General features: G+C 37.5%; 1 protein-coding gene and 1 long non-coding RNA gene across 2 annotated transcripts in view; one reads left to right on the top strand and one right to left on the bottom strand.

Annotated features, from left to right (window-relative positions):
• Window positions 1-22379, top strand: part of LOC131308698 (pleiotropic drug resistance protein 3-like) — a 44778-nt gene extending 22399 nt beyond the window's left edge. The window contains exons 1-24 of the mRNA XM_058335683.1: window positions 8921-9306; window positions 9659-9782; window positions 9974-10059; window positions 10180-10264; window positions 11718-11877; window positions 11969-12045; window positions 13373-13426; window positions 13528-13618; window positions 14395-14696; window positions 15277-15555; window positions 15719-16032; window positions 16265-16425; window positions 16507-16610; window positions 16805-16958; window positions 17043-17174; window positions 17307-17380; window positions 17509-17814; window positions 17918-18208; window positions 18641-18724; window positions 18850-18983; window positions 20360-20584; window positions 20667-20838; window positions 21010-21264; window positions 22007-22379. Of these exons, the coding sequence (XP_058191666.1) occupies window positions 8921-9306; window positions 9659-9782; window positions 9974-10059; window positions 10180-10264; window positions 11718-11877; window positions 11969-12045; window positions 13373-13426; window positions 13528-13618; window positions 14395-14696; window positions 15277-15555; window positions 15719-16032; window positions 16265-16425; window positions 16507-16610; window positions 16805-16958; window positions 17043-17174; window positions 17307-17380; window positions 17509-17814; window positions 17918-18208; window positions 18641-18724; window positions 18850-18983; window positions 20360-20584; window positions 20667-20838; window positions 21010-21264; window positions 22007-22273 (4317 nt within the window). The 3' untranslated portion in view covers window positions 22274-22379. Of the gene's footprint in view, window positions 9307-9658; window positions 9783-9973; window positions 10060-10179; window positions 10265-11717; window positions 11878-11968; window positions 12046-13372; window positions 13427-13527; window positions 13619-14394; window positions 14697-15276; window positions 15556-15718; window positions 16033-16264; window positions 16426-16506; window positions 16611-16804; window positions 16959-17042; window positions 17175-17306; window positions 17381-17508; window positions 17815-17917; window positions 18209-18640; window positions 18725-18849; window positions 18984-20359; window positions 20585-20666; window positions 20839-21009; window positions 21265-22006 lie in introns of the transcript that reaches the window.
• Window positions 17709-23347, bottom strand: LOC131308716 (uncharacterized). Its single transcript, XR_009194536.1, has 2 exons — window positions 22986-23347; window positions 17709-18225 (listed from the first exon to the last, which is right to left on the bottom strand). It is a non-coding gene; the product is annotated as an uncharacterized LOC131308716 (long non-coding RNA).
• Window positions 23348-23702: the final 355 nt, after the last annotated feature.

Here is a 23702-nt window from a genome sequence, read left to right as displayed (position 1 = left end):
GTTGCGTGAATTGGAGTATTGGCCTTTCTGTTTTCAAGTTCTACCTCCCTGTCTTCAGTTTCTACCGGTAGGTCTAGGTTCTACCGGAATGTTGGCCTTTCTGTTTTCAAGTTCTACCGGTGGGACTTGCTTGCCTACCGATAGGTTGCGTGAATTGGAGTATTGGCCTTTCTGTTTTCAAATTCTACCGGTAGGATTTGCTTGTCTACCGGTAGGAGATTAGGAGTTTCAGCTGCTTTCTTGAGCTGCTGCAATATCTTTCAGCTGCTTCCCTATATCCTTCAATTCGCATGTCGAAGCTTTTCATTGACTCTAATGAGTTTGTTTACGCATCCTTTCAAGTGTTTTGGTGAGTATTACTCGTATCTCACTTAGAGTGGCATTCAATGGACTAGAGTGAACATGTCTAGGGATTCGACGAGTAGTATTGCAATCCGTTCTCTCTCTCGACTTGTAAAATTCTTAGATTCCGTTAGTACATGCTTTTACAGACTCTGAGTATAGAAACTAGATAATCGGGCATCGTAGAGTCTAGTCGTGGGTTAATATGTGGCTTGTAAAGGTACGGGAAATGTACTTAGAGGTACAGTGAGGACGTGTGGGATTATGGTGCACTTAAAGGAAAAGGCGTGTATTAATTAATTAGTAAGAGTCTTGATATGGATGACAGTTAGGAGTGGTTTGAGATGTAATCAACGTGATGGATTAGTAGATTGTTTAGAATGCTTGAAGTGAAAATCGATGCGAGAAAGAATTGTTTGAGATGATAAAACAACTTGTGTCCTCTTGACTCGTCAAGTCTTTTAATCCTTTTGACACTCTCTCTAGGAGGTTCAAGTGTAGAAACTAACGGATAAAGTATGGTAGGATTATACGTACGTGCTTGATACACTATGTCTGATGCAAATGGGTAAACTAGTGAAAAGGCATGAACATGTACATTTGTGGAGTCCCGTAATGATTAATTAAAATTCAGTGGTATAACCGTCAAATGAATGATGAAATTGATTATGAAATGATGTTGATTGTGAAAAGTGTGAAAGGTGACCCAAGTGGTCGTTATTGAGGGAAAAGACTCGGGGTGACCATGCGCTCGAAGGAACTAGACCCGAGGTGACCCAACTAATTCATATTATTGGAGGAAAAGATTCGGGGTGACCCTGCGCTCGAGGGAACTAGACTCGAGGTGACCCCAACTGATTATTATTATTAAGGGAAAAGACTCGGGGTGACCCTGCGCTCGAGGGAACTAGACCCGAGGTGACCTTAGTGATTATTGATGGGAAATACCGGATTAAAGAAAAAGAAAGGTTTTGCAATAAAAGGATTTAATGAAGGTCAATGTGGACACGAGAAAGATTGTACTACCGTACGAAGAATGATAAGATGTTTTGATTTGATTATAGACAAATATAGAATGACGCGAGTTTAATAAAATAACTAGTTAAAGAAGTAAACGGCTAGTGACATTGATGTGAAGTCTAGGATTCTTAGGCGATAATTTGCAGATTGTTGGTAGTCACTTGTACTATAGGCGTATCTGTCCATACTCATTTATTCTCGGTGTATGATTCATTCAAACTACATATAGCTTGAGCTTAGAATTCTTTATTGGGCTAGTGTAGCTCAACCAAATCTTTCTTTTCAGGTTCTGATGCCGGGCAATAGATTGCATGCATTGCGTGTTTGACAGTAAAAGACTTTTGAAAGCTGACATCACTGGTTATTTCGCCATCTTTGTGAAGATCACAATTCGTTAAAGATGGTTTTGTAAATAATTACTATTGAATTTTCTTTTGACTAAAGTTGTAATTATCAAAACTTAAGGACTTGTTTGTAAATTAAATAGGTGGGAAACTCCTTTGGGTAACGTATATGATATGCGAGGTTTCTCTTTTATTGAAATGTATTACTTAATTATGTTGAAAATCGATGGCGTGACAACTTGGTATCAGAGCATAAGTTAGAACACCTCGTGACCGTAGGGAGACTTCTAGTCTCATGGGTTAAAAAAAAAATTGCTGCATCTTTTTACAAAATCACATGTGTGCTTGCATGAAGAGTCAGTATGTCGATGTGACATTGCATATATATATCACAATAGAGTGGCACAACGTTGTTGACTTCGGTTGGAAAGGTTGGAGACCTGTAGCACATAATTAGGTGGCTAATGTTGATGATTTCATTTTTTTTATGCTTCCATAGTAGGATGTCTTCGAGACGTGGAAATAGGTGTGGTGAGACCGGGGATCGTGAGCACCAGGGCTGTAGTGCAAACGGGGAGAATGAAGTGAGTCAATGTACCAGGGATGAAGCGATGTTTTCTGAGATTGTTGAGTGTGGGAAAGGTGTCGAGACACTGGAAGGTGCGCAAGGTGGTGTGAATGTGGAAGAAATTAGGCATCGAGTCGTTAGCACAAGATCATCTTCAGAGAGTGTTGAGGGTTCAGAAAGGAAGAAACCTAGAGTATCAGATCACTTTATTCAGGACCAGCAGGGCTTTAAGCCACCTCTTTATATCGAGACTCCAAGAGCTCTTCTTAAGTGTCAGACTGTGTGTTATCGATGTCGTCAGTTTGGTCATATTCGTTCTCAATGTCCATGGCGTGGGGGATCTTGTTATACTTCTGGCGAACGTGGCCACATGGCAAGGAATTGTCCTCGGGAATTGGGAGTACCTGGTGAGTCGAGCTCAATGCAGCAGGATACACAAACGTCGAAACAACAACAGATGCAGTTTCGTAGCTAAACTACCACTTCGTACTATTCTCTAGCTCTTAGAAGCCTCACTTGTTTGAGGTATCATTTATTCCTAGTTGTTCTACTCATTCTCTACAATACTTTTGATTTGGAAGCATTTTACGCATTGAGAATCCTATTTTTGTCCATGTTTGGAATAGAAAATAAGAAATCTTAGTCCACGCGTGTTGAGAAATATCGATAGATCATATTTGCCGAGATTAGAGGTTAATCATTCCATATTGAAGTGTTGTCTTTGACCTCTTTAAACTGCTTATATCGAGATTTGATTGGATTTGGACAGGGATTGGTTGTATCCATGATGATTGGTGACATCTCAAATGTGATTTTAGAAGAGTTGTTTCTTTTATTACCATCTTTCATTGGCCAAGCTGAATATTATTAGAATTGTATCGTAATTTATTCTTCCGTGAAATCCAGTGGGTGGATGACCCGTTATAATTCTCAGTATTTGAGTCAATTGTCATGCGATCCCTTCCTAGCTTTTCTTGGGCATATTTAAATTCTTGTAGCGAAGTATCTTATGACACTGTTGCTATCAAATTCGAAAAGTGTTTCTCGTTCCTTATTCAAGGTCTTATTTTGACATCATCCTGCTTGAGATAAATTTTCATTGGTCAGTTTAGATTTCCTTGATACGATTATCATTTTCGTCGTTTGCTTGTAACCGTTATTCCATATGAGTATTTAATTTGCAACATCAATCTATTGAACCCAACCTTTGGCTATGTACCGTATGAAATACAAATTCGTTAGCACTATCAAAATTTAGACCTTGTTCCCATTGTTGTTTGCTTGGGCCATCATCCATTTTGATCCCATGGCTAAGAAGTCATATGATTTGAACTCATATCCGCTTTGTATCTATTTGTTTGCCCTTGCCTATTTGGTTGGTTCGAATTTCCATTGTTGGAGTCAAATCTTGTGGTGACATCGTTCAGTTGCTAAAGGTTATTCACTGACTCTGCTGACTTGTAAAGCAATAAGAAAGTCATGATCAGTCATTTCAAATTTCTTGGGTTGTCATAAAAAGGTATTTTGAATTGTTGCCAAACCGCCCTGAAGATTCCACGTGTTCTTTGAATTTCGGATGCCTCGTTACCATTCTTCCAATTCTTGATTAACGCTGCTTGAGTTTTGTAGCTTATTCGTTTCGTTTGAGATGACAAATCGAATCCTTCTCATAATATAGAATGACCTAACCTAGAGTGAAAATTTGGTGCGGCTTTTAGAAGAATTGGCTTGTGTTATGGACCCGCTAAAACAATTAATTCGATTCGCCAACGATATTTGGAAGCTCGAGGGAGAATGACTGAAAAGAGAAAGGTAAAGATCGTCAAAGATTGCTAACTGCGGAGGGCCGACCAAAAGATTGTGTTGACCGTCGACGTCACCCAATGTTATTTGAAGAAGGAAAATCATGAATTTCGTAAGCATAGTTGCGTTGGGGTTTGTCTCGTTTTGGGCAGAAAGGAAGCGTTCACCGTAAGAAAGATAGTTTAAGTGTCGGACACTATGTGCGTGTTTTGGGATACTCAGGTGACAACCGGTGAAATCCACTTGGAAGAGACGCTTGATCACCGCCCATTCTAGATGGCAGTCTCGGAAAGTCAATTGGATTATCTGGTTATACTTAGGAGGTAAGATCTCTATGGTGAAATAGATAATTGTGTATAGGATTTGTATAATAAAGAAACGTTTAGAAACTGTGAACCGTTTGACGTTGCCGCCTAACTTTTTCAAAATATATGACGCATTATGTATACGGAGATTGAGGAGGTATGAAATAAATCCATTGCATGTGTTAGAAAGGTCCGAAATTGAATTAGGAGCTCAAGTGTCCTATGATGAGAAATCGATGCGTACCCTAGACTCGCGTAGTCCATTGTTGAAAGGTAAGCCGATGTTGTTAGTGCATGGTTACATGGAAATGGGGGTACGAAGTTCGAAAGATATACGCGTGTTTGTTGTGGTCTGCTTGATATGAATCTAAACATAGACTTTGATGGTTATTGAATTGTTGTATAATGGATAGTGTTACAGTTGGAGTATGTTGATGTGATGCTTGGCATGATTAGGCTTGCCATATCAAATTTCGAGGACGAAATTTCTTTAAGGAGGGTAGAATGTAGAGACCCGAAATTTTCTTTTAAATTTTAACATTTTATAAGTGGACAAATAATGATTAAGTGTGAAGATTATAAATGTGGGTCAATGTGCAAAAGTTTGAAATATGTGGGTGTTAGTGTGATAAGGTGCATGTGTGTATAAGTGTGTGCCAGGGAAAAATTAATTCCCATAAACCCCATCCCATTCTCTCTCCCATTCTCTCTCTCAGCTCTCTCTCTACCTCTCTTCCTCCCTCACCCAAAAACTCTCCTCCAAATTCAAAACCCACTCAAATCAACCTTCAAGCATTCATCCCTACGCGTATCGTGGTTCGTATCTCGTGGGTCTTGCTTGGAGGAGGAGTATTCAGTTATTTTTCGAAGTTTGGAGAGTTAGGGTTTGCTCAACTTGCGTGGGTTTCGCTTCTCGACTTGAGGTAGGGAATTCTACCTCTCTTTATATGTTTTATGAGTGATTTGGTGCATGAATCGTGCTTGTAATGTCGTGTTTAAGTTTGGATTGAAAATTCGTAGTTGCTGTCAGAATTGTCTGTTCTTCCTGGATTCCTATCGGTAGGGCCGTCCTTTCTACCGGTAGAACGTTGTTACTTTACCAGAAAATCGATTCCTTACCGGTAGAAGCTTTTTCCTTACCGGTAGAACAAGTGAGAAATTCTTAGTAAGCAGCTCAACGTATAGCAGCAGCTCAAAAGCTTTCCTTACCTACCGGTAGGTCAAGCATAAATTTGGAATGTTGGTCTCCCTGTCTTCAGTTTCTACCGGTAGGTCTAGGTTCTACCAGAATGTTGGCCTTTCTGTTTTCAAGTTCTACCGGTAGGACTTACTTGCGTACCGGTAGGTTGCGTGAATTGGAGTATTGGCCTTTCTATTTTCAAATTCTACCGGTAGGACTTGCTTGGCTACCGGTAGGAGATTAGGAGTTTCAGCTGCTTTCTTGAGCTGCTGCAGTATCTTTCAGCTGCTTCCCTATATCATTCAACTCGCATGTCGAAGCTTTTCATTAACTCTAATGAGTTTGTTTACGCATCATTCCAAGTGTTTTGGTGAGTATTACTCGTATCTCACTTAGAGTGGCATTCAATGGACTAGAGTGAACATGTCTAGGGATTCGACGAGTAGTATTGCAATCCGTTCTCTCTCTCTCGACTCATAAAATTCTTAGATTCCGTTAGTACATGCTTTTACGGACTCCGAGTATAGAAACTAGATAATCGGGCATCGTAGAGTCTAGTCGTGGGTTAATATGTGGCTTGTAACGGTACGAGAAATGTACTTAGAGGTACAGTGAGGACGTGTGGGATTATGGTGCACTTAAAGGAAAAGGCGTGTATTAATTAATTAGTAAGAGTCTTGATATGGATAACAGTTAGGAGCGGTTTGAGATGTAATCAACGTGATGGATTGGTAAATTGTTTAGAATGCTTGAAGTAAAAATCGATGTGAGAAAGAATTGTTTGAGATGATAAAATAACTTGTGTCCTCTCAACTCGTCAAGTCTTTTAATCCTTTTGACACTCTCTCTAGGAGGTTCAAGTGTAGAAACTAATGGATAAAGTATGGTAGGATTATACGTACGTGCTTGATACGCTATGTCTGATGCAAATGGGTAAACTAGTGAAAAGACATGAACATGTACATTTGTGGAGTTCCGTAATGATTAATTAAAATTCAGTGGTATAACCGTCAAAGGGATGATGAAATTGATTATGAAATGATGTTGATTGTGAAAAGTGTGAAAGGTGACCCAAGTGGTCGTTATTGAGGGAAAGACTCGGGGTGACCATGCGCTCGAGGGAACTAGACCCGAGGTGACCCAACTGATTCATATTATTGGAGGAAAAGACTCAGGGTGACCCTGCGCTCGAGGGAATTAGACTCGAGGTGACCCCAACTGATTATTATTATTAAGGGAAAAGACTCGGGGTGACCCTGCGCTCGAGGGAACTAGACCCGAGGTGACCCTAGTGATTATTGATGGGAAATACCGGATTAAAGGAAAAGAAAGGTTTTGCAATAAAAGGATTTAATGAAGGGCAATGTGGACACGAGAAAGATTGTACTACCGTACGAAGAATGATAAGATGTTTTGATTTGATTATAAACAAATATGAAATGACGTGAGTTTAATAAAATAACTAGTTAAAAAAGTAAACGGCTAGTGACATTGATGTGAAGTCTAGGACTCTTAGGCGATAATTTGCAGATTGTTGGTAGTCACTTATACTATAGGCGTATCTGTCCATACTCATTCATTCTCGGTATATGATTCATTCAAACTACATATAGCTTGAGCTTAGAATTCTCTACTGGGCTAGTGTAGCTCAACCAAATCTTTCTTTTCAGGTTCTGATGTCGGGCAATATATTGCATGCATTGTGTGCTTGACAGTAAAAGACTTTTGGAAGCTGACATCACTGGTTATTTCGCCATCTTTGTGAAGATCTCAATTCGTTAAAGATGATTTTGTAAATAATTACTATTGAATTTTCTTTTGACTAAAGTTGTAATTATCAAAACTTAAGGATTTGTTTGTAAATTAAACAGGTGGGAAACTCCTTTGGGTAACGTATATGATATGCGAGGTTTCTCTTTTATTGAAATATATTACTTAATTTTGTTGAAAATCGATGGCGTGAAAGATGGCTCAAAAACTTCTTTTTGGTACATATATTGTAGACCATATATGTACAATTTAAAGTTTAACTTTCTTGCTTTTTGACTTTTTGTGAAAAGAAAATTGCTAATTAAGTTTATACTCCGTATATTCATATCTTCCTGATATAAAAATGAAAGAAAAAGAGATTTCCTACTGTTATCATCTGTATCTTTGTCCACATCACCTTTGATGGCTTAGTAAATTAAAATATACTCCATAATAGTCAACCATATGCATATCATATACTAGGATATTAGGTACATGATCATCTAAATTAATCTTGGTTTTTTTTATCGTCGCTTTGCTTCTCTTGAGTCTTGTCTATTGTCAGCACAAGCCTGCACATCTATACAGTGATGGAGGGCTTACCAATTAAAGGAGAAGTTTTCATTCGTAAAAAAGTATACTATATGCATTGATATATCATTTGTATTCTCATATCCTATAATATCCAAGTCGATCATTTTTAGTATAATACCTATTTCGTCCATTTTTAAGTATTCCGCTTCGTAACTCCGACTTATTAAGAAAACATCATCATTACATCTTTCACATCAACTTTTACCTTCACTTTCCCTACTTACCCTCTATGGAGACATCCTCATTACAATTTTACTCACTAACTTTTCAAAATGAAATCTACTTTAAAGAGCAAAATGAAAAATTAATGTACTCACTTTTATCCACTAACTTTACAAAATGGACACTTATTAAGGAACAACCCAAAATGAAATACTGGACTTTAAAAAGGGGATAAAGGAAGTATATAACAATAATATGTGAATTTATGAGACCCATTTGTTACTTGTTTATGAGCATATTTGGAAAAAAATATAGGCTTTATGTGCAATTATTTGAAATTTACCTCGATTAAATCATATATAAAAATACGATATTATAGTAATTTTCTTCAAACAGTTGTTTTCAGGTCCGGACACCTTACTATCCGGACCGTCCAGACCTCCCATTTTTCGATCAAATTTTGATAATCCGAGCCGCTTAATGTGATCAGAATGTGATTTTAAGGGTGCCAAGAAATCAGAAAAAAAAAATATCAGGAAGGGCTTGATCCGAACAGTTTTTTGTGAACGGTTCAGTAAAAAACTGATCGGATCAAGCTCTTACCGATCATTTTTTTTGCTGATTTCTCGTGGATACCCTTGAAATCACGTTCCGAACACATTGAGCGACTCGGATCATCGCAAATCGATTGGGAAATGAGAAATCTGAACCATAAGAAAATTCGGGCGACTAGACCTGAAAAGATCTATTTCTTCAATAGCTCCGCCCCTGCATCTCTCTGTATATAAAGTTTGTGTGCCTACCTTTTATTCTTGTTCAACCATCCGATCTAGTCTCTACTTGGTTGTGGAGTATGGATCAATCGGTTGGAAATGTTGAGATCAAGTCGCCGAAAATTGAGCTGGTAGAGACAGGAAAAAGTTGGAGATCATCTTCCGCGCACCCTTCCTCTAGTTTCATAAACGATTCAGGGTTGTCATCTGTGAAGGATGATAATGCTGGTGATGACTGTGTCTCAGAGTGGGCTCAAATTGATAGACTGCCAACATTTCAGAGATTGAGAACATCTCTAGTTGATGAAAATATCGGAACCAAAAAAGTTGACATCCGAGGGAAAAGGGTAGTTGACGTTACTCAGCTTAGTGCGCCAGAACGGCATATATTCGTTGAAAAACTCATCAAAAACGTCGAGGATGACAACCTTCAACTACTACAGAAAATGAGGAGGAGGATAGATAAGTAAGTCCTTTTTCCGCGATGTACTGATAGAGTCCTGCATATAGTTTTGCACTGGATATGAGGGTGCACATGCACCTCTATGTACTTGTCATTGTCTGCATTCTCACATCTTGATACAATTCAATCGAACTGGTGTTCCGAATTCTCTCTGTCAAGCAAAGAAGGCCATAAATTTTCACCTTGTCACAATGCAATCACACTACTCATTTTTCTTGCAAATTGATTACCAATCCACATATGTGCTCTAGGTTCATCATTTTCGTCTCTTATTGTGTGCTCGGACATACTAATTGTTCACGAGTGTCTTTTGAGGATCAGCTAATTGGTTGGTACTTTTATTTGATTCTGGTAGGGTTGGTGTAGAATTGCCGACAGTTGTAGTGAGATACAACAGTTTTCGAGTGGAAGCAGAGTGTGAGGTGGTTCGGGGCAAGCCGCTTCCAACTCTATGGAATTCAGTCATAAGACTTGTTCTGGTAAGAACATCTTCTTCCCTCAAGAAAAAAAAGTTCAAAAAATTACCATTGTCATGTGTAAGTATGCATTTGGGTGGTTTTCTCAACTTGCCATTGACATCTTTTTTCTAGGTTTTTTCAGAAGAATATCTTTGTCTAGGTTAAGTATTTAATCTACTATATGAGTTGATCCTGTGTTCTTTTCTACTCAGGACTGCACCAAGTTAATTGGTTTGAAGTCACAAGAGGCCAAGATCAACATCATTGATGATTTCAAAGGTATCATAAAGTCTGGAAGGTGTGATTAATTCGGAGTTCAATCCATGTTTATTTACCAGAAATTGACTTGCCATATGAGAAATTAATTTGGCGGTTGGATTATTTAACATGTTAAATCGTATAATTATCATTGCCGCAGGATGACTTTGCTGCTTGGTCCTCCGGGATGTGGGAAAACTACTTTATTGAAAGCACTTTCGGGAAATCTAGACAAATCTCTCAAGGTACCTTAATTTTCTTTTATCACACGGTTGGATTTATTAGTGAACGTGGTACAATAATGATCATACAACGTAATTAAGACTGCAAATTTGCAGAGTTACAGAACAGGTAAAGCTTACTGGGCCGGGGCCACCTTCTTTACTTCACAAATCTAAATTTTTGTGGTTCTAATTTTTTATATCTTCTTTCTAATGGGTTGTGTTGCAATTCTTACATGCATTCTTAGACATTCTGCTTAACTTTTAGCACTTTTTGAAAGTTGTGCGCTTATTCAAAAAAAATCACGTTTGTTAGTTTTGCGCCAAATTTTTATAGATTATTGATTCGTCTCGATAAGAGTAATCGTAAAAGTAAAAAATATATATATTTTTTCCCAAATATTTTTGAAAATATCCAACTTTTTTGACTTTTTGACTTTTTTTTGCTAAAAAGTGGTTATTTTCCAAAATATTTGGATAAAATTCACAATTTTTTACTTTTCTGATTCGTCTTGACAAATCGGAAAATCTGAAAAGTGAAGCGCAAAACTAACAAATGCAAAAAAAAAAATTTAACTAAGGACAAAAAAAAAAAAAAAGTCCTAAAAATTCTTAGTGAAAAGGAGTCGTCTCAAATGTCCACATCTTTTCAATAACACTCTCTATCTTGTTTCAAGTCGATCACTTATTATGATGCATGTTATGACATTCTCCTGGGAGAAACTCAGATGGTGTCTTGTCTAGCATATGCTTCTAAGAACCAATCAAATTCTAATGATCCAACTCTTCTTTCGTCTTGATTACACTAGGATTATATAATAATACTAGCTTGTAACTTTATTTTTTTAAACGGTGAAGGAAAATTTCATTAATCACCAAGATCAATCGCTTTTTTTTTTTTTCTTTTTTGAAATTCAATTTCATTGCCATATCGAATAAAGATCCAGAGGGTCAATTTACAGAGAAAACCACACAAGCAAGGGGGGACATCACCCCGAGCACAAGCATCAAAAACTCCAAAAACCAAAACTCTGGACTACTATAAGCGCAAGAAAACGATAAAGGCCTTAGCGGCTAACCCACGAGACGATGGAATTTCCCAACTCCCAAGCTAAGAGAGGACGTTGCCATTGCTGGTCATTACTATCCCCATAATAGATTGTAACTAGAAATTCATGAACGCGAAAAAATGCACTCCCGAATTTCAAGAGCCGTAATGCTTGGTGAACTGGATAAACAATATTGTGCTAAATGCTAGTAATCTACATACAAATTACTTTGCTGAATATGAAAAACCCCATATGGCCAGCCACACTCTCCTTGAGTTGATTATTTGCACATTGCATTGAGTGTGTGTAAGGCCAAAACTTGACACACTACTGCTGCTCGATAGATGGAGCTATGGTTTGATGGTTTTCAAGAGCTTCTTCCGAGCGCATTTTTTTTCTTTTGTTCATTCTTTCTTTCCTGCAAACAGGTTGCAGGGGAAGTTTTTTACAATGGACACAAACTGGAAGAGTTCATTCCCCATAAAACTTCTGCTTATGTAAGCCAAAATGACCTGCATATTCCTGAAATGACTGTTAGGGAAGCACTTGATTTCTCAGCCTGTTGTCAGGGGGTTGGAAACCGAGCAGGTATGGTCCCTTCGAGCAATCGAAGGATTGTTTTTATTTTTTGATTCCTTCTAAGTGTGGCGGTTAAAAGAAATTGTTAATACCCATCCAGAGATAATGGCTGAGGTGATCAGAAGGGAGAAACAAGCACGAGTTGTTCCAAATCCAGATATCGATACATACATGAAGGTGTTGTTAGTATCTCTAGTCTTCTCATTCCCCATGTTTCTGGAGTTGTCAATGGGCATGTTTGCGATAGCTATGGAAACAAATTTTAGATTTTGCTGCAGATTTTCGGTTTTAGGTTTTAGTGGAAGTTGAGAAACCTGTTTGTTGCAGCTGCGAGATTATAAAAATTTCATTCCTTTTTTGAGAATTTTGTGTAGCAGAATCCTAAAAGCTACCCAAACCCAGTTTTGGGATTTTGAGAATTTCATTCCTTTTTTTAGCTTTTCAGAATATGTAGAATTCGAGAATTCGTTACCTATATTTTTTGGCAAACACTCCAAACTGATTTTGAAAAGCTAGAATCTCAAAATCTGCGAAAACACCCACGATATGCTTTTATACCCACTTTTGCTCGTCATATAGGAATACAAATATATAGTGATTGTGATATTTTTCTTTCTGTGTGGTGATGATCATAGTCAAAATACAAACCAACCCCCCCCCCCCAAATTACCTTTTCCAACTTCAGTGATGGAGTATCGGCTTCGCAAGGGTGAAAATAAATGGTTGATGGAGATTTGCAGCATAATCGTGTGCAAAAGAGTTGTGAGCTAGTCATGATCGAACACAAGAAGTAGAAACTACAGGGCCAGGCCATACACTAAATTATGTTACATTTATGAGAGGAGCATGTAACAATTAATTAAGAAACTAAATTAAGGAGCATGACTGTAGTTGCTAATGACAATGTATTAGTATGACTATATGTTTGACTGTAGTTGACGGGAAACTTTCTTAATTGATGCAAGTCAAAAACTTTCTTAGCATATTTCCACGAATACAGATACTAGTTTCCAATTGTAAGCTGTATTACGGTTCTGTATTAAGAGTTTATGTGCTACTTCCTCTATCCACACGGGAGTCATTCTCGAAGTTGGATGGTTGGGTAATCCTGTGCATACTGGATCTTGTTAACCTTACCTACTATACAATTCTATTGACATGCATACTTTTGAATTTCAACTTACAACCTAGCCTATTTATCGACTATGTTGCCTTAGTTTAATGAGTTTCACCGGAGTGATCCTGGCACTAGGTTTCTGCCATCTGATGATTTATGCATGATACGACAAGGATACAACACTTCGATAATTGTCATTCCTGTTGTGAATCTGTTTGGTTATGGTACTCTAAGCTTCCAGTTGAGGACTAAGGGCATCTCAAAGTTATAATTCTAACCTTTAAGAAGCTTATTAAACTGTAACTAGTGTACACTTCATGCGTCATATTCCTAATGTTGCTGATATAGCTTATGTATCATGATGACGTCTCTATTTTCTTTGACCAGGCAATTTCTATTGAAGGACAAAACACCACCCTCCAGACTGACTACGTTTTGAAGGTAAGTCTTTCAACAGAGCTGGCATTGATCTTATTCTGTGGTGTTGCTTGAAAAATGGTTAACCTGGTGACGGTTTTCTCACTGTTTCCATGATTACTCAGATTTTAGGACTCAATATCTGTGCTGAGACAATAGTTGGAGATGCCATGAGAAGAGGTGTCTCAGGTGGTCAGAAGAAAAGATTGACCACAGGTATTCTTCCCTTTGTTGAATGAATGTGAATATGCATGTGGAGTTAGAATGCTTGAATTTGACACTTTAGTAGACAGTTCAACTCATGACTACATCATGTTTGACATCGGTGCAAGTGTTCGGTAAACAACGCTACCACAACACTTCAAGAATATGAGTTGAATGTTACTTTGTGCATTTGTTCAATGTGCATTTGATGTCAAGTTCTAAGTTTGCTAGAGTAATTTGTGCATTAGAATTCTATTAGAGTAATTTGTTTTCCATGGGGTCTTCTCATCTGAAATATCCCTGCCATTATATGTATTAGATATATCATTTTGATTTTACAAGATCAAAATGCCTTTGAACAAAATTTGTCATGTTCGTTGGTATATGGTAAAAAGAAGTCTATTAAACTAGGATTCATCTACGTACAATGACATATTGAATCCAAGATTGAAAATACTAATTTAAATCAGACTTTTTTCATATATGCAATTTGGATGCAAATAAAATAATAAAATTTTGGAAACGAGACAATTTCCTTAAATCTCGCCTCTCAGCATTGCATATCTCGACTTTCAAATAAAATGAATCTCTCAGAAAATCTATATCAAGGGCATTATTGCCTACTCATACCTAATTGTGTTCTAATAATAATTTTTTTACGAACTGGATTTATCATAGTCCATCCTCCCTTTTGTCGTGTATCCTCAATTAATGCAATCTCAGATGCTATACTTCAACTGCACAACAATAATTAACCCCAAAGAAAAATGTGCATTGGTGTTCTGCAGGCGAGATTATTGTAGGTCCTGCCAGAGCTTTATTTATGGATGAAATATCAAATGGCTTGGACAGTTCCACCACATATCAAATGGTTGCTTGTCTTCAACAGCTAGCGCATATCACAGATGCTACTATACTTGTAACACTTCTTCAACCAGCACCGGAAATCTTTGATCTCTTTGACGACATTATCTTAATGGCAGAAGGGAAGACTGTGTATCATGGGCCCCGTAGTCACATTCTAGATTTTTTTGACGATTGTGGGTTTAGATGTCCTAAAAGGAAAGGGGTAGCTGACTTCCTCCAAGAGGTGAGTTAATCTTGGTCTATGAAGCACCGATATGAGGTTTTATTGCAGCCCGCTAGTCTCAATAAAGAAAAGTGCACACAAAAACAATAAATCAAGTGTGCAATAAAATTAAGTGTTATTCTAAGTTAATGTACTTACAGTTAACTCCATCAACCAAAACCAAGCTCCCGTTAATTCACTTGCTCTCCCACACCAAAGAACACACTGACAGACTATACTAATCAACCAAAATTTCTTGTTTCTTTTTAAAAAAAAGGTTGTGTGTGACAACTTAATTAGGATTGAAGGAAAATTAAAAGATTACTAAGATTTTAAAAAGACGATAGGCCCACCATACCTTCAGGGACCCAAGGCGTATAGGTGTCATACTTTAAAATGTATAGGTTATATATTTGTCTTACAGGATATGTATTTAGATGTAGTGGAGCAGTACCCAAACCGCACCAATGCATGGTACTTGTACGATAACATTTCTTGAGTATCGTGCTTAACTGCTCTTGGCTAATATGGAATTATAGAATTCTTCTTTCAACCTTATATTTTCGTGGGCTGTACAATATATTGTTTGGCTACATTGCAGGTTATCTCAAGAAAAGATCAAGCACAATATTGGCACCAAGCTGAACAGTCTTATAGTTACATATCTGTTGATTTATTTCAAAAGAAATTTAAGGAATCTACGTACGGGAAGAAGCTAGATGAGGAGCTATCACTGCCGTTTATGGAGTGTTGCCATAACAATGCATGTGGTTTTGGCATGTATTCGCTATCTAATTGGGCACTCTTTAGAGCTTGCATGTCAAGGGAATGGCTACTCATGAAGAGAAACTCTTTTATTTATGTATTCAAATCAGTTCAGGTTAATTATCATCAATGCCTTCACAATTCCTTCATCCTCACTTTTTCCCTCTCTTTCTATGGCCAATACAACCTTTAAAGTTTAAAAGTTCATACCCTAAATTGTTGATCTTTGCCTCAAGGCCCTGTATAACATACATAACTTCAATTCTACTTCTTTGCAGCTTGTTATCACAGCAGCTATCACAGTGACTATGTCCTTGAAAAGTGGGACGGGTATTGATGCCACATATGCAAACCATTATTTGGGTGCTTCGTTCTATGCTATCATCGTGCTTTTTTTCGATGGACTGCCGGAGTTGACCATGACTGTTGCAAGACTTCCTATTTTCTACAAGCAGAGAGACTTGTGCTTCTATCCAGCCTGGTCATACGCAATCTCATCCACCATTCTCAAGGTTCCTCTTTCACTATTGGTAGCTCTTATTTGGACTTCTCTAACTTATTATGGCATCGGATATAGTCCTGAGCCTGGGAGGTTAGTGTCTCTAAAAAAAGGCTTACATTTTATACACACACACATTATATTTACTTCATATGATTATTTTAGTCATCTTCATATATTTCTACTGACTCACTAGTTTAAGTTTGTTTTATGGATTGAACATCTAGCTAGCTTCCTTCATTGGTACTACACACACGCACACAAACACCCTGTAAAGGGCAAAATTGGTTTGGAACTGATTTCTTTCATTGCCTCGATATCTTAGGTTCTTTGGACAAATCATGCTATTTTTTGCCATGCACTTTGCTGCAATATCCTTGTTTCGTTTCTTGGCATCAGTCTTCCGCACAATGGTCTCTTCTTTGACAAGTGGTAGTTTTGCGATACTGTATGTCTTTTTATTTGGGGGCTTTATGATCCCAAAAGGTAAGGCTTCAACAACACATTTGAATTTGAGTTTTGTAAAGTTAGTTAGCAAAATAAAGTAAGCCTTCGTGTTGGTTGCAGCCTCTATGCCAACGTGGTTAAAGTGGGGATTTTGGGTTTCCCCCTTGAGTTATGGTGAGGTAGGCCTTGCTGTAAATGAATTTCTTGCTCCAAGATGGCAAAAGGTGAGTACCTGGATTAGTGCAAAATTTGTTGGATCCCCCAATCGTTTATTTGATCAGTTACCACAATTTGCATTTCAAAAATAGCCTCAACAAAATATCTCAGTTTATTGCATATGCAACAATAGGGAAAGAACAGTAACATTTTTGTACTTTACTAACTTAACTATTCTATGCTTTTATGTACTTTTGCGTAGAAACAGGCGGGGAATCCAACAATAGGGAATGAAACACTTGAAAGCCATGGAATTCCCTTTAATGCATACTTCTTCTGGATATCATTTGGTGCCTTACTTGGGTTTGCAGTACTTTTCAATATTGGGTTTGCACTGGCCTTAACCTTCTTAAACCGTAAGTTCATATGTCAATTACATGAAGTCACTAGAAGAATATCATAGTGATATGTGGTTGTTCTATTTTGAAATGAAAATCCAGCTCCGCGTTCTCGTGCCATTATTTCCAATGAAAAGGTCACTCAAACAGAAAGACGTGAAGATTCCTCCAATGGTGCCAAAAAAGAAGCGAAGTTGAAGAGTTATGAGAATACTACATCAAAACCTCATAAAGGTCCTGTTTGGTTTTTTCATTCTTCTCTTCTATTTTTTGGATTATTGCTTCAAATGACCACTTTCTTTGCTAATCATCATTTAATTTTACTCCTCCAAAAACTGACAATGATAAATAAACTCATCTTTACAGATCAGTTGGTTTTACCTTTTGAGCCCCTAACTTTATCATTTCAAGATGTGCAATACTATGTTGAAACACCAATGGTAATCATATGAACAAATCTCTTAGGAACTTTGGTGGCTAGTTGATATCCTAATTATTTGGTGGCTATTTAATCAAATGATCTTACATTGGGTGATTTTGTCATTTTGTTTGATCTGGTTTCACTCAGAAAAAACTCCAACTTCTTTGTGATATCACCGGTGCATTAAGGCCTGGTATTCTTACAGCATTAATGGGCGTCACTGGTGCGGGTAAAACAACTCTTCTGGATGTTCTTGCTGGAAGGAAAACTACTGGTATTGTAGAAGGAAATATTAGAATTGGAGGGCATCCTAAGGTTCAAGACACTTTTGCTAGAATTTCGGGTTACTGTGAGCAAACAGACGTACATTCCCCATATATCACAATAGAAGAATCAGTGGTTCATTCTGCCTGGCTACGTCTGCATCCTGAAATTGATTCAAAAACTAAGATTGTAAGACTGATTTACATTCTATACACAAGTTGAATTTACTCTTTAACTCTTCTCAATTACTATGACAATATTTCATTTTGATAGCTGCTACATATATTGACAGGAATTTGTGAGAGAAGTCCTTGAGATCATTGAGCTTGATGAAATAATGGATTGCTTGGTCGGAATTCCTGGCGTAAGTGGTTTATCTATTGAACAGCGAAAGAGGCTTACAATAGCAGTGGAGCTTGTTGCTAACCCCTCTATTATCTTCATGGATGAACCTACAACTGGGTTGGATGCAAGAGCAGCTGCTATTGTTATGCGAGCCGTGAAGAATGTGGCTGATACGGGAAGAACAATAGTCTGCACTATTCACCAACCAAGTATTGACATATTTGAAGCATTTGATGAGGTAGGGGGCCAATTTACCTGTAACATTACTTGGAAAATGAGTCAACTTGGATGTTGAACTGGAATTGAGAATTTGATCTTCAAAGCTATTTGACAAGTTGCAACTAGTAGAATGTTCAACTATAAAGGTTAACTACATGTTAGAAAATTACTTTCAGAATTGTCATGTATTGACAAAGAAAAGGGACTTTCTGCTAAAGAAAAAAATGGAGCATGCAAAGACAAACTTCAGAACCTAGTTTGCCTCTTGATTTGAAACCTCCCAAGTTTTAGTGTTGTTTTTTGTGTTGTTATTGTTACTAATATTAGCAATGTGAGATTGTGTACTAGTTGACCTATCCTCTAACAACTTGAGTTCTTGTGCGCTATTGAGATCCTATGCGTGATCCAACAAAAACATATATGTCTAACACCCCCTTGAAATCTATTGCAGTTAATTCTATTGAAAACTGGTGGGCATATTATCTACTCTGGACCACTAGGTCAACATTCAAGCAGTGTCGTCAAATATTTTGAGGTTGGTTGGCTACAATATATGTAGGCTTTTCAGATTTTGTTCTTGTACTACTTGTACATGTAGTACTTGTAAAATTAGAAGGTTAACTATGATTTATCTCAATTCTGACTTTATCTCTCTTATAGGATATATCTGGGGTTCCCACCATTAGGAACAATTATAATCCAGCGACATGGATGTTAGAGATCACTTCCATATCCTCAGAAGCCGAACTTGGCATCGATTTTGCCCAACTTTATAAGAATTCCGTCTTGTATATGTGAGTTCAACTGTTACTACCTCTTTAAGTATTTTGAGTTAGGATGGGCATTATAGGCTTGCTTGGTGTGACTGCAATTTAGAATGTACAGTCTCAGGATATTTGTTGCGTGAAGTTGTTTAGTCATGTGGACATTTTTCCGAGCATGTCTTCCGAACTATTTCAACATTTTGTCGTCCTAAGGTCATCTTATTTGCAGTTTCAGTTCCACAAACAAAAGGATATTTTAGACGGATTCACATACTACATTTGCCGTACTATTTGCGTACTTATGGTAAGGAAAGAGGGGGGTTGTTCTGGTTTTGAAGCAAGGAAGTTCATAAATTGCTAAGAAGTGTAATAGAAGCTTACAACTTGTGATACTTAATTGCCATCATGCGGCAATCCATTGCCATCTCTCACTTCCTCGTTCGTTGCCTTGAATTATCAGCGCCTTTTCTTTTGTGTACTTTCTTTTCTTCCCTTGTCAACCCAATGGTGGTTGTTGGACCATTCCCAACTCATGATCATCGTGGCAAAGACTGGACAGTGGGTTGATTGTCACTAAATCACTTTAATTGGGTACTAGTACGTTTTAATGCCAGTCCTTGAAAAATAGTGTAGTCAGTTACTTATGGGCCTTTATTTTTTGTCACTTGATAGATGTCTAGCCTACTTCTAAGGGGATGAGGAAGGGGTATTGCTAAGCGGTATATGGGTAGAGCAAGCCCAAAGGGCATTAACCACCACACCCAGCATTCGCGCTCCTGGCGAGAATCGAATCCTCACCTTCCAAGTGGAAGAGATGAGGAAGTGCCATTGAACTACAAGCCCGTTGGCACTTATGGGCTATTTGATGTATGCTAATTGCGAAACTTTGACATGTAGCTAAATTAAGGATGGTGCGGTAAATAATGGGAAGAATTTTAACTTTAATGATGTCAATAATGTTTATAATCTTACAATAGGAAAAGTGAAAAGTTTTAATCAATCGATTGGACATAATGCTTTAAGAAAAATTTATGGAATATACACAGTTGGCAACTAATTAACTTGTGATACGGTACAAGATAATATAAAGTTTCACATAGATGCCAAATAAGAACAAGAACAAGAGTACAAAATCAGGCACACCACTTTTTATTACTGTACATGTTAGAATACTAGTCTTCCTCTATACATTACAATCTGCACCATGCCCATTGACCACCAAATATTAGTGTTAATGGCGCATTCATGTTTACATGAAATTCATTTCAAGGATCGACTCAATTTGGTGTAACACTTTAGTCTTGATATCCTACCAAAAAAGGAGGAAAAATATACTTGATAATACAGGTTGTTTGCAATACCACTCTTCAGTTTATGTGACTCATTCATGATATTTGTGTTTGCAGGAACAATAAAGCACTTGTAACTTCTCTAAGCAATCTTCCCGATTCGAAACAGTTGCATTTTGCAACCCGCTTCCCACAAAATGGTTGGGGACAGTTCAAATCTTGCCTATGGAAACAACACCTGTCTTATTGGAGAAGTCCTTCCTACATCTTGAACCGCTACATATACTCACTCATTGCATCTTTGCTTGTCGGCATTCTATTTTGGGATCAAGGGAGGAAAATGTAAGGACTACATCAATTGGCTCTCGGATTCTATTATTATCTTAATTTGCACATTTAACATAGACATCATTTTATTGGACAGAGATAACCAGCAAAATATTTTCAATGTACTTGGGGCAGCATTCAATGTTGCATTCTCTTTGGGCATAAACAACTGTAAGTCAATTATACCGTATGTCTCATCAGAACGGCCTGTTTTTTACCGGGAAAGGTTTGCAGGAATGTACGGCTCGTGGGCTTATGCACTTGCTCAGGTAATCTCTTTATAACTTAGGTAACTTGGTTGAACTGTTGCAATGTTTCCTAGTGCTTTTAGTACAACTTGATACCCAAGATCCAAATATGTAGTTCATCGCTTATAGGCGTAGTTTCTTACTATAACTAGCACTTCTTACATATTTAAATATGGCTGCTAAATTTTGTAGGTCGTGATTGAGGTTCCCCATATATTGGCCCAAGCAATTATCTTTGTGATCATCACCTATCCCATGGTTGGGTATTATTGGTCACTCATTAAGGTTTTATGGTACTTTTACGCTGTATTGTGCACATTGATGTACTTCACTTATTTTGGAATGCTACTAAGTGCAATGACACCAGGGCTTCATATAGCAGCGATTTTACAGTCACCGTTCTATTCGACTTGGATGTTGTTCTCTGGGTTTTTCATTCCTCAACAGGTAAGCTACTACCTTTACCTGATATGGTACACTTGATTGTAGTTCGTGTTGAGCTGATCTATGGATTACTAATTGGGTAAACATGTGATGAATTAATGGTAATAATAGAACAACCACCGCCACCACAAAACCTACGCACCATGTGGTTTTTAAGCCTCCTAACAATCTAGAAACTCAATTGAAAGCGGTTAGATTTCCGTTCCTAGCGGCTAGCAGTACGCACCTTGTTGTATCCGATTAAAGAACAATTATCACTTCAAAGCTCAGACAGTAAGCAAAATCATCAATTTGGTCACTGAAAGTCTACACAATTCATAAGACACTCCGTCATGAGCTTTTTATATTGGTAAAGCTTTTTTTACATCACACTATTGGCTTTGTAACTTTTCACAAGCAGTGACATACACAAATATATACAATGTGTCTTAGGTATCAAATTTATTTTGGTTAATTGGTCCCTTTATTTGCAAGTTGATTCGTTTTTTGGAATTTCAAAATCTTATTTGAAGAAACATGCGGAGAATCGTCACAAGGTGATGTATATGAAAAGATTTGGTCCAAATTAGAATATTAGAATCAAGCGAATGGCACATTGGAAACATATAAATCTCCCTACTCTTTATGATAATCTTGTTAGATTTTAAATATATTTACCAGTTGGTATTGTAAAAGTTATTTCTTTTGTTCTGTTTTCCCCTTTCCAATGTTATTGACCCAGTTGAATTTATAATGCTCCTTGCAGCAAATTCCGAATTGGTGGATCTGGATGTATTATCTAGCTCCTACATCTTGGACCCTACAGGGGATCTTTACTTCGCAATATGGAGATGTACAAAAGGAGATGTCGGCGTTTGGTGAAACTACAACCGTATCGGCCTTTATAAGCAATTACTTTGGGTATAACCATGATCAATTACCCATGGTGGGAGTTGCTCTCATTTCTTTTCCTATTGTCTTTGCTTCTCTATTTGCATACTGCATAGGGAAGTTAAACTTTCAGAAGAGATGAACGTTATGAAACCTTATGTTTTATGCCTAAAAATGAATAGACTGAAAATAACTCAATGACTTTCTGTTGATATGTTTTGTAATGAAGTTTGGTGTTATTTCTTTTACTATCACGCTAGCCGTTGGATCTATTAGATGAATGGTTGGATTGAGGTTTTCGATTGATCAACCAATCAGCAAGTGACACATACCCATTTTTCAAAAAAACTGAGCTCCCTTATTATAGAGATAAATGTGAGATTCTGGTCCAGAAAAGTCTCTGCAGGCAAGGCCTTCGTATGGTCTCATTGGACTCCACATCTGCCTCATAAAAAGAAGGGCATTTAACAACACCTAGTGATCAGACCACTTAAATTATGTGTTTGGCATGTTCAAATTGGGACAGAAATCACTGTCGTCCTAATGAAGAAATTAGAAGCTTCTTACCGGTGACACCACCGCATGTTTTACCCTCTCCTTGCTGTGAAAACTGAAAAGGATAGGAGGCAGCTCCTGAAGTTGAGATTTTATGCAAGTCTTTTTCTAAGTGACAACATTGAATCAAAATCAAAAGACTTCACAAAATGTCAAAAACTATAGGCCGAAAAAGGACTTCCTTCAGAAGCCAAATGTCAAACACGTGGGAGGCATATACAGTAAGCCATATAAAATCAAAATCCGAAAAGCATTAGAATGTGCACCAATAGAAATTGAATTAGATGCACCCATTGTACCTTAGATTGTTCCTCCCATTCTGAGGCACAAATAGCAGAAAGAGACGATGGGTGTGGCCGCGTGGATGAGCTCACCAGCTCCGATCGCCCGAGTTGCGAACACACCTCTGACGGCTGACTAATTGATCGGAACTCGGAAGGTCGACTTGGATCGGCGACGTTGTTATGACGGACTGCGAGTCTCGACCCGGAGGAGGAAAAAAGTTTTATGAAGTTGTAATCAAGTGTTCCCGGTTCACTTTTTTTCAATTTTTTTCGACATATATCTTCTCCGATTAGATACCAAGAAGCATCCGATTGACTTGAAATCTAACAAAATCATTTTAATTGACAAGCTCTACAATGTGGACAAATCGGATCATAAAAATGAGGAGGAAGCTATGGTACACATGGTATACCGTATGCCTAAATTATGACAATTTGTTATTTTCATTATGCCAATTTTTGGTTTTCTAATGCATATTTATGATTCTAGTTACGACTTGTACATTAAAATTTACCCGTTGAACAGGTCATTAACAGGTTACCCATAATTAAAAAATATTGTTATTATGTAACCATAATTATTCGTACTGAAATCCATAATACTTGTACCCTAACCAAATATATGCGTACAATATCAAAAATTAAATAATGTTACCATAAATGTTATAACAACACCATAAATTGGCATTATCTTACCACAATGAATCATACCAAATTTTTTTGACTCGTATG

The sequence above is a fragment of the Rhododendron vialii genome, chromosome 11a (genome assembly GCF_030253575.1).
Source record: "Rhododendron vialii isolate Sample 1 chromosome 11a, ASM3025357v1".
Classification (NCBI taxonomy): Eukaryota; Viridiplantae; Streptophyta; class Magnoliopsida; order Ericales; family Ericaceae; genus Rhododendron; species Rhododendron vialii.
The sequence above is the reverse complement of the archived record's forward strand: the minus strand, read 5'-3'. Positions and strand labels throughout refer to the sequence as shown.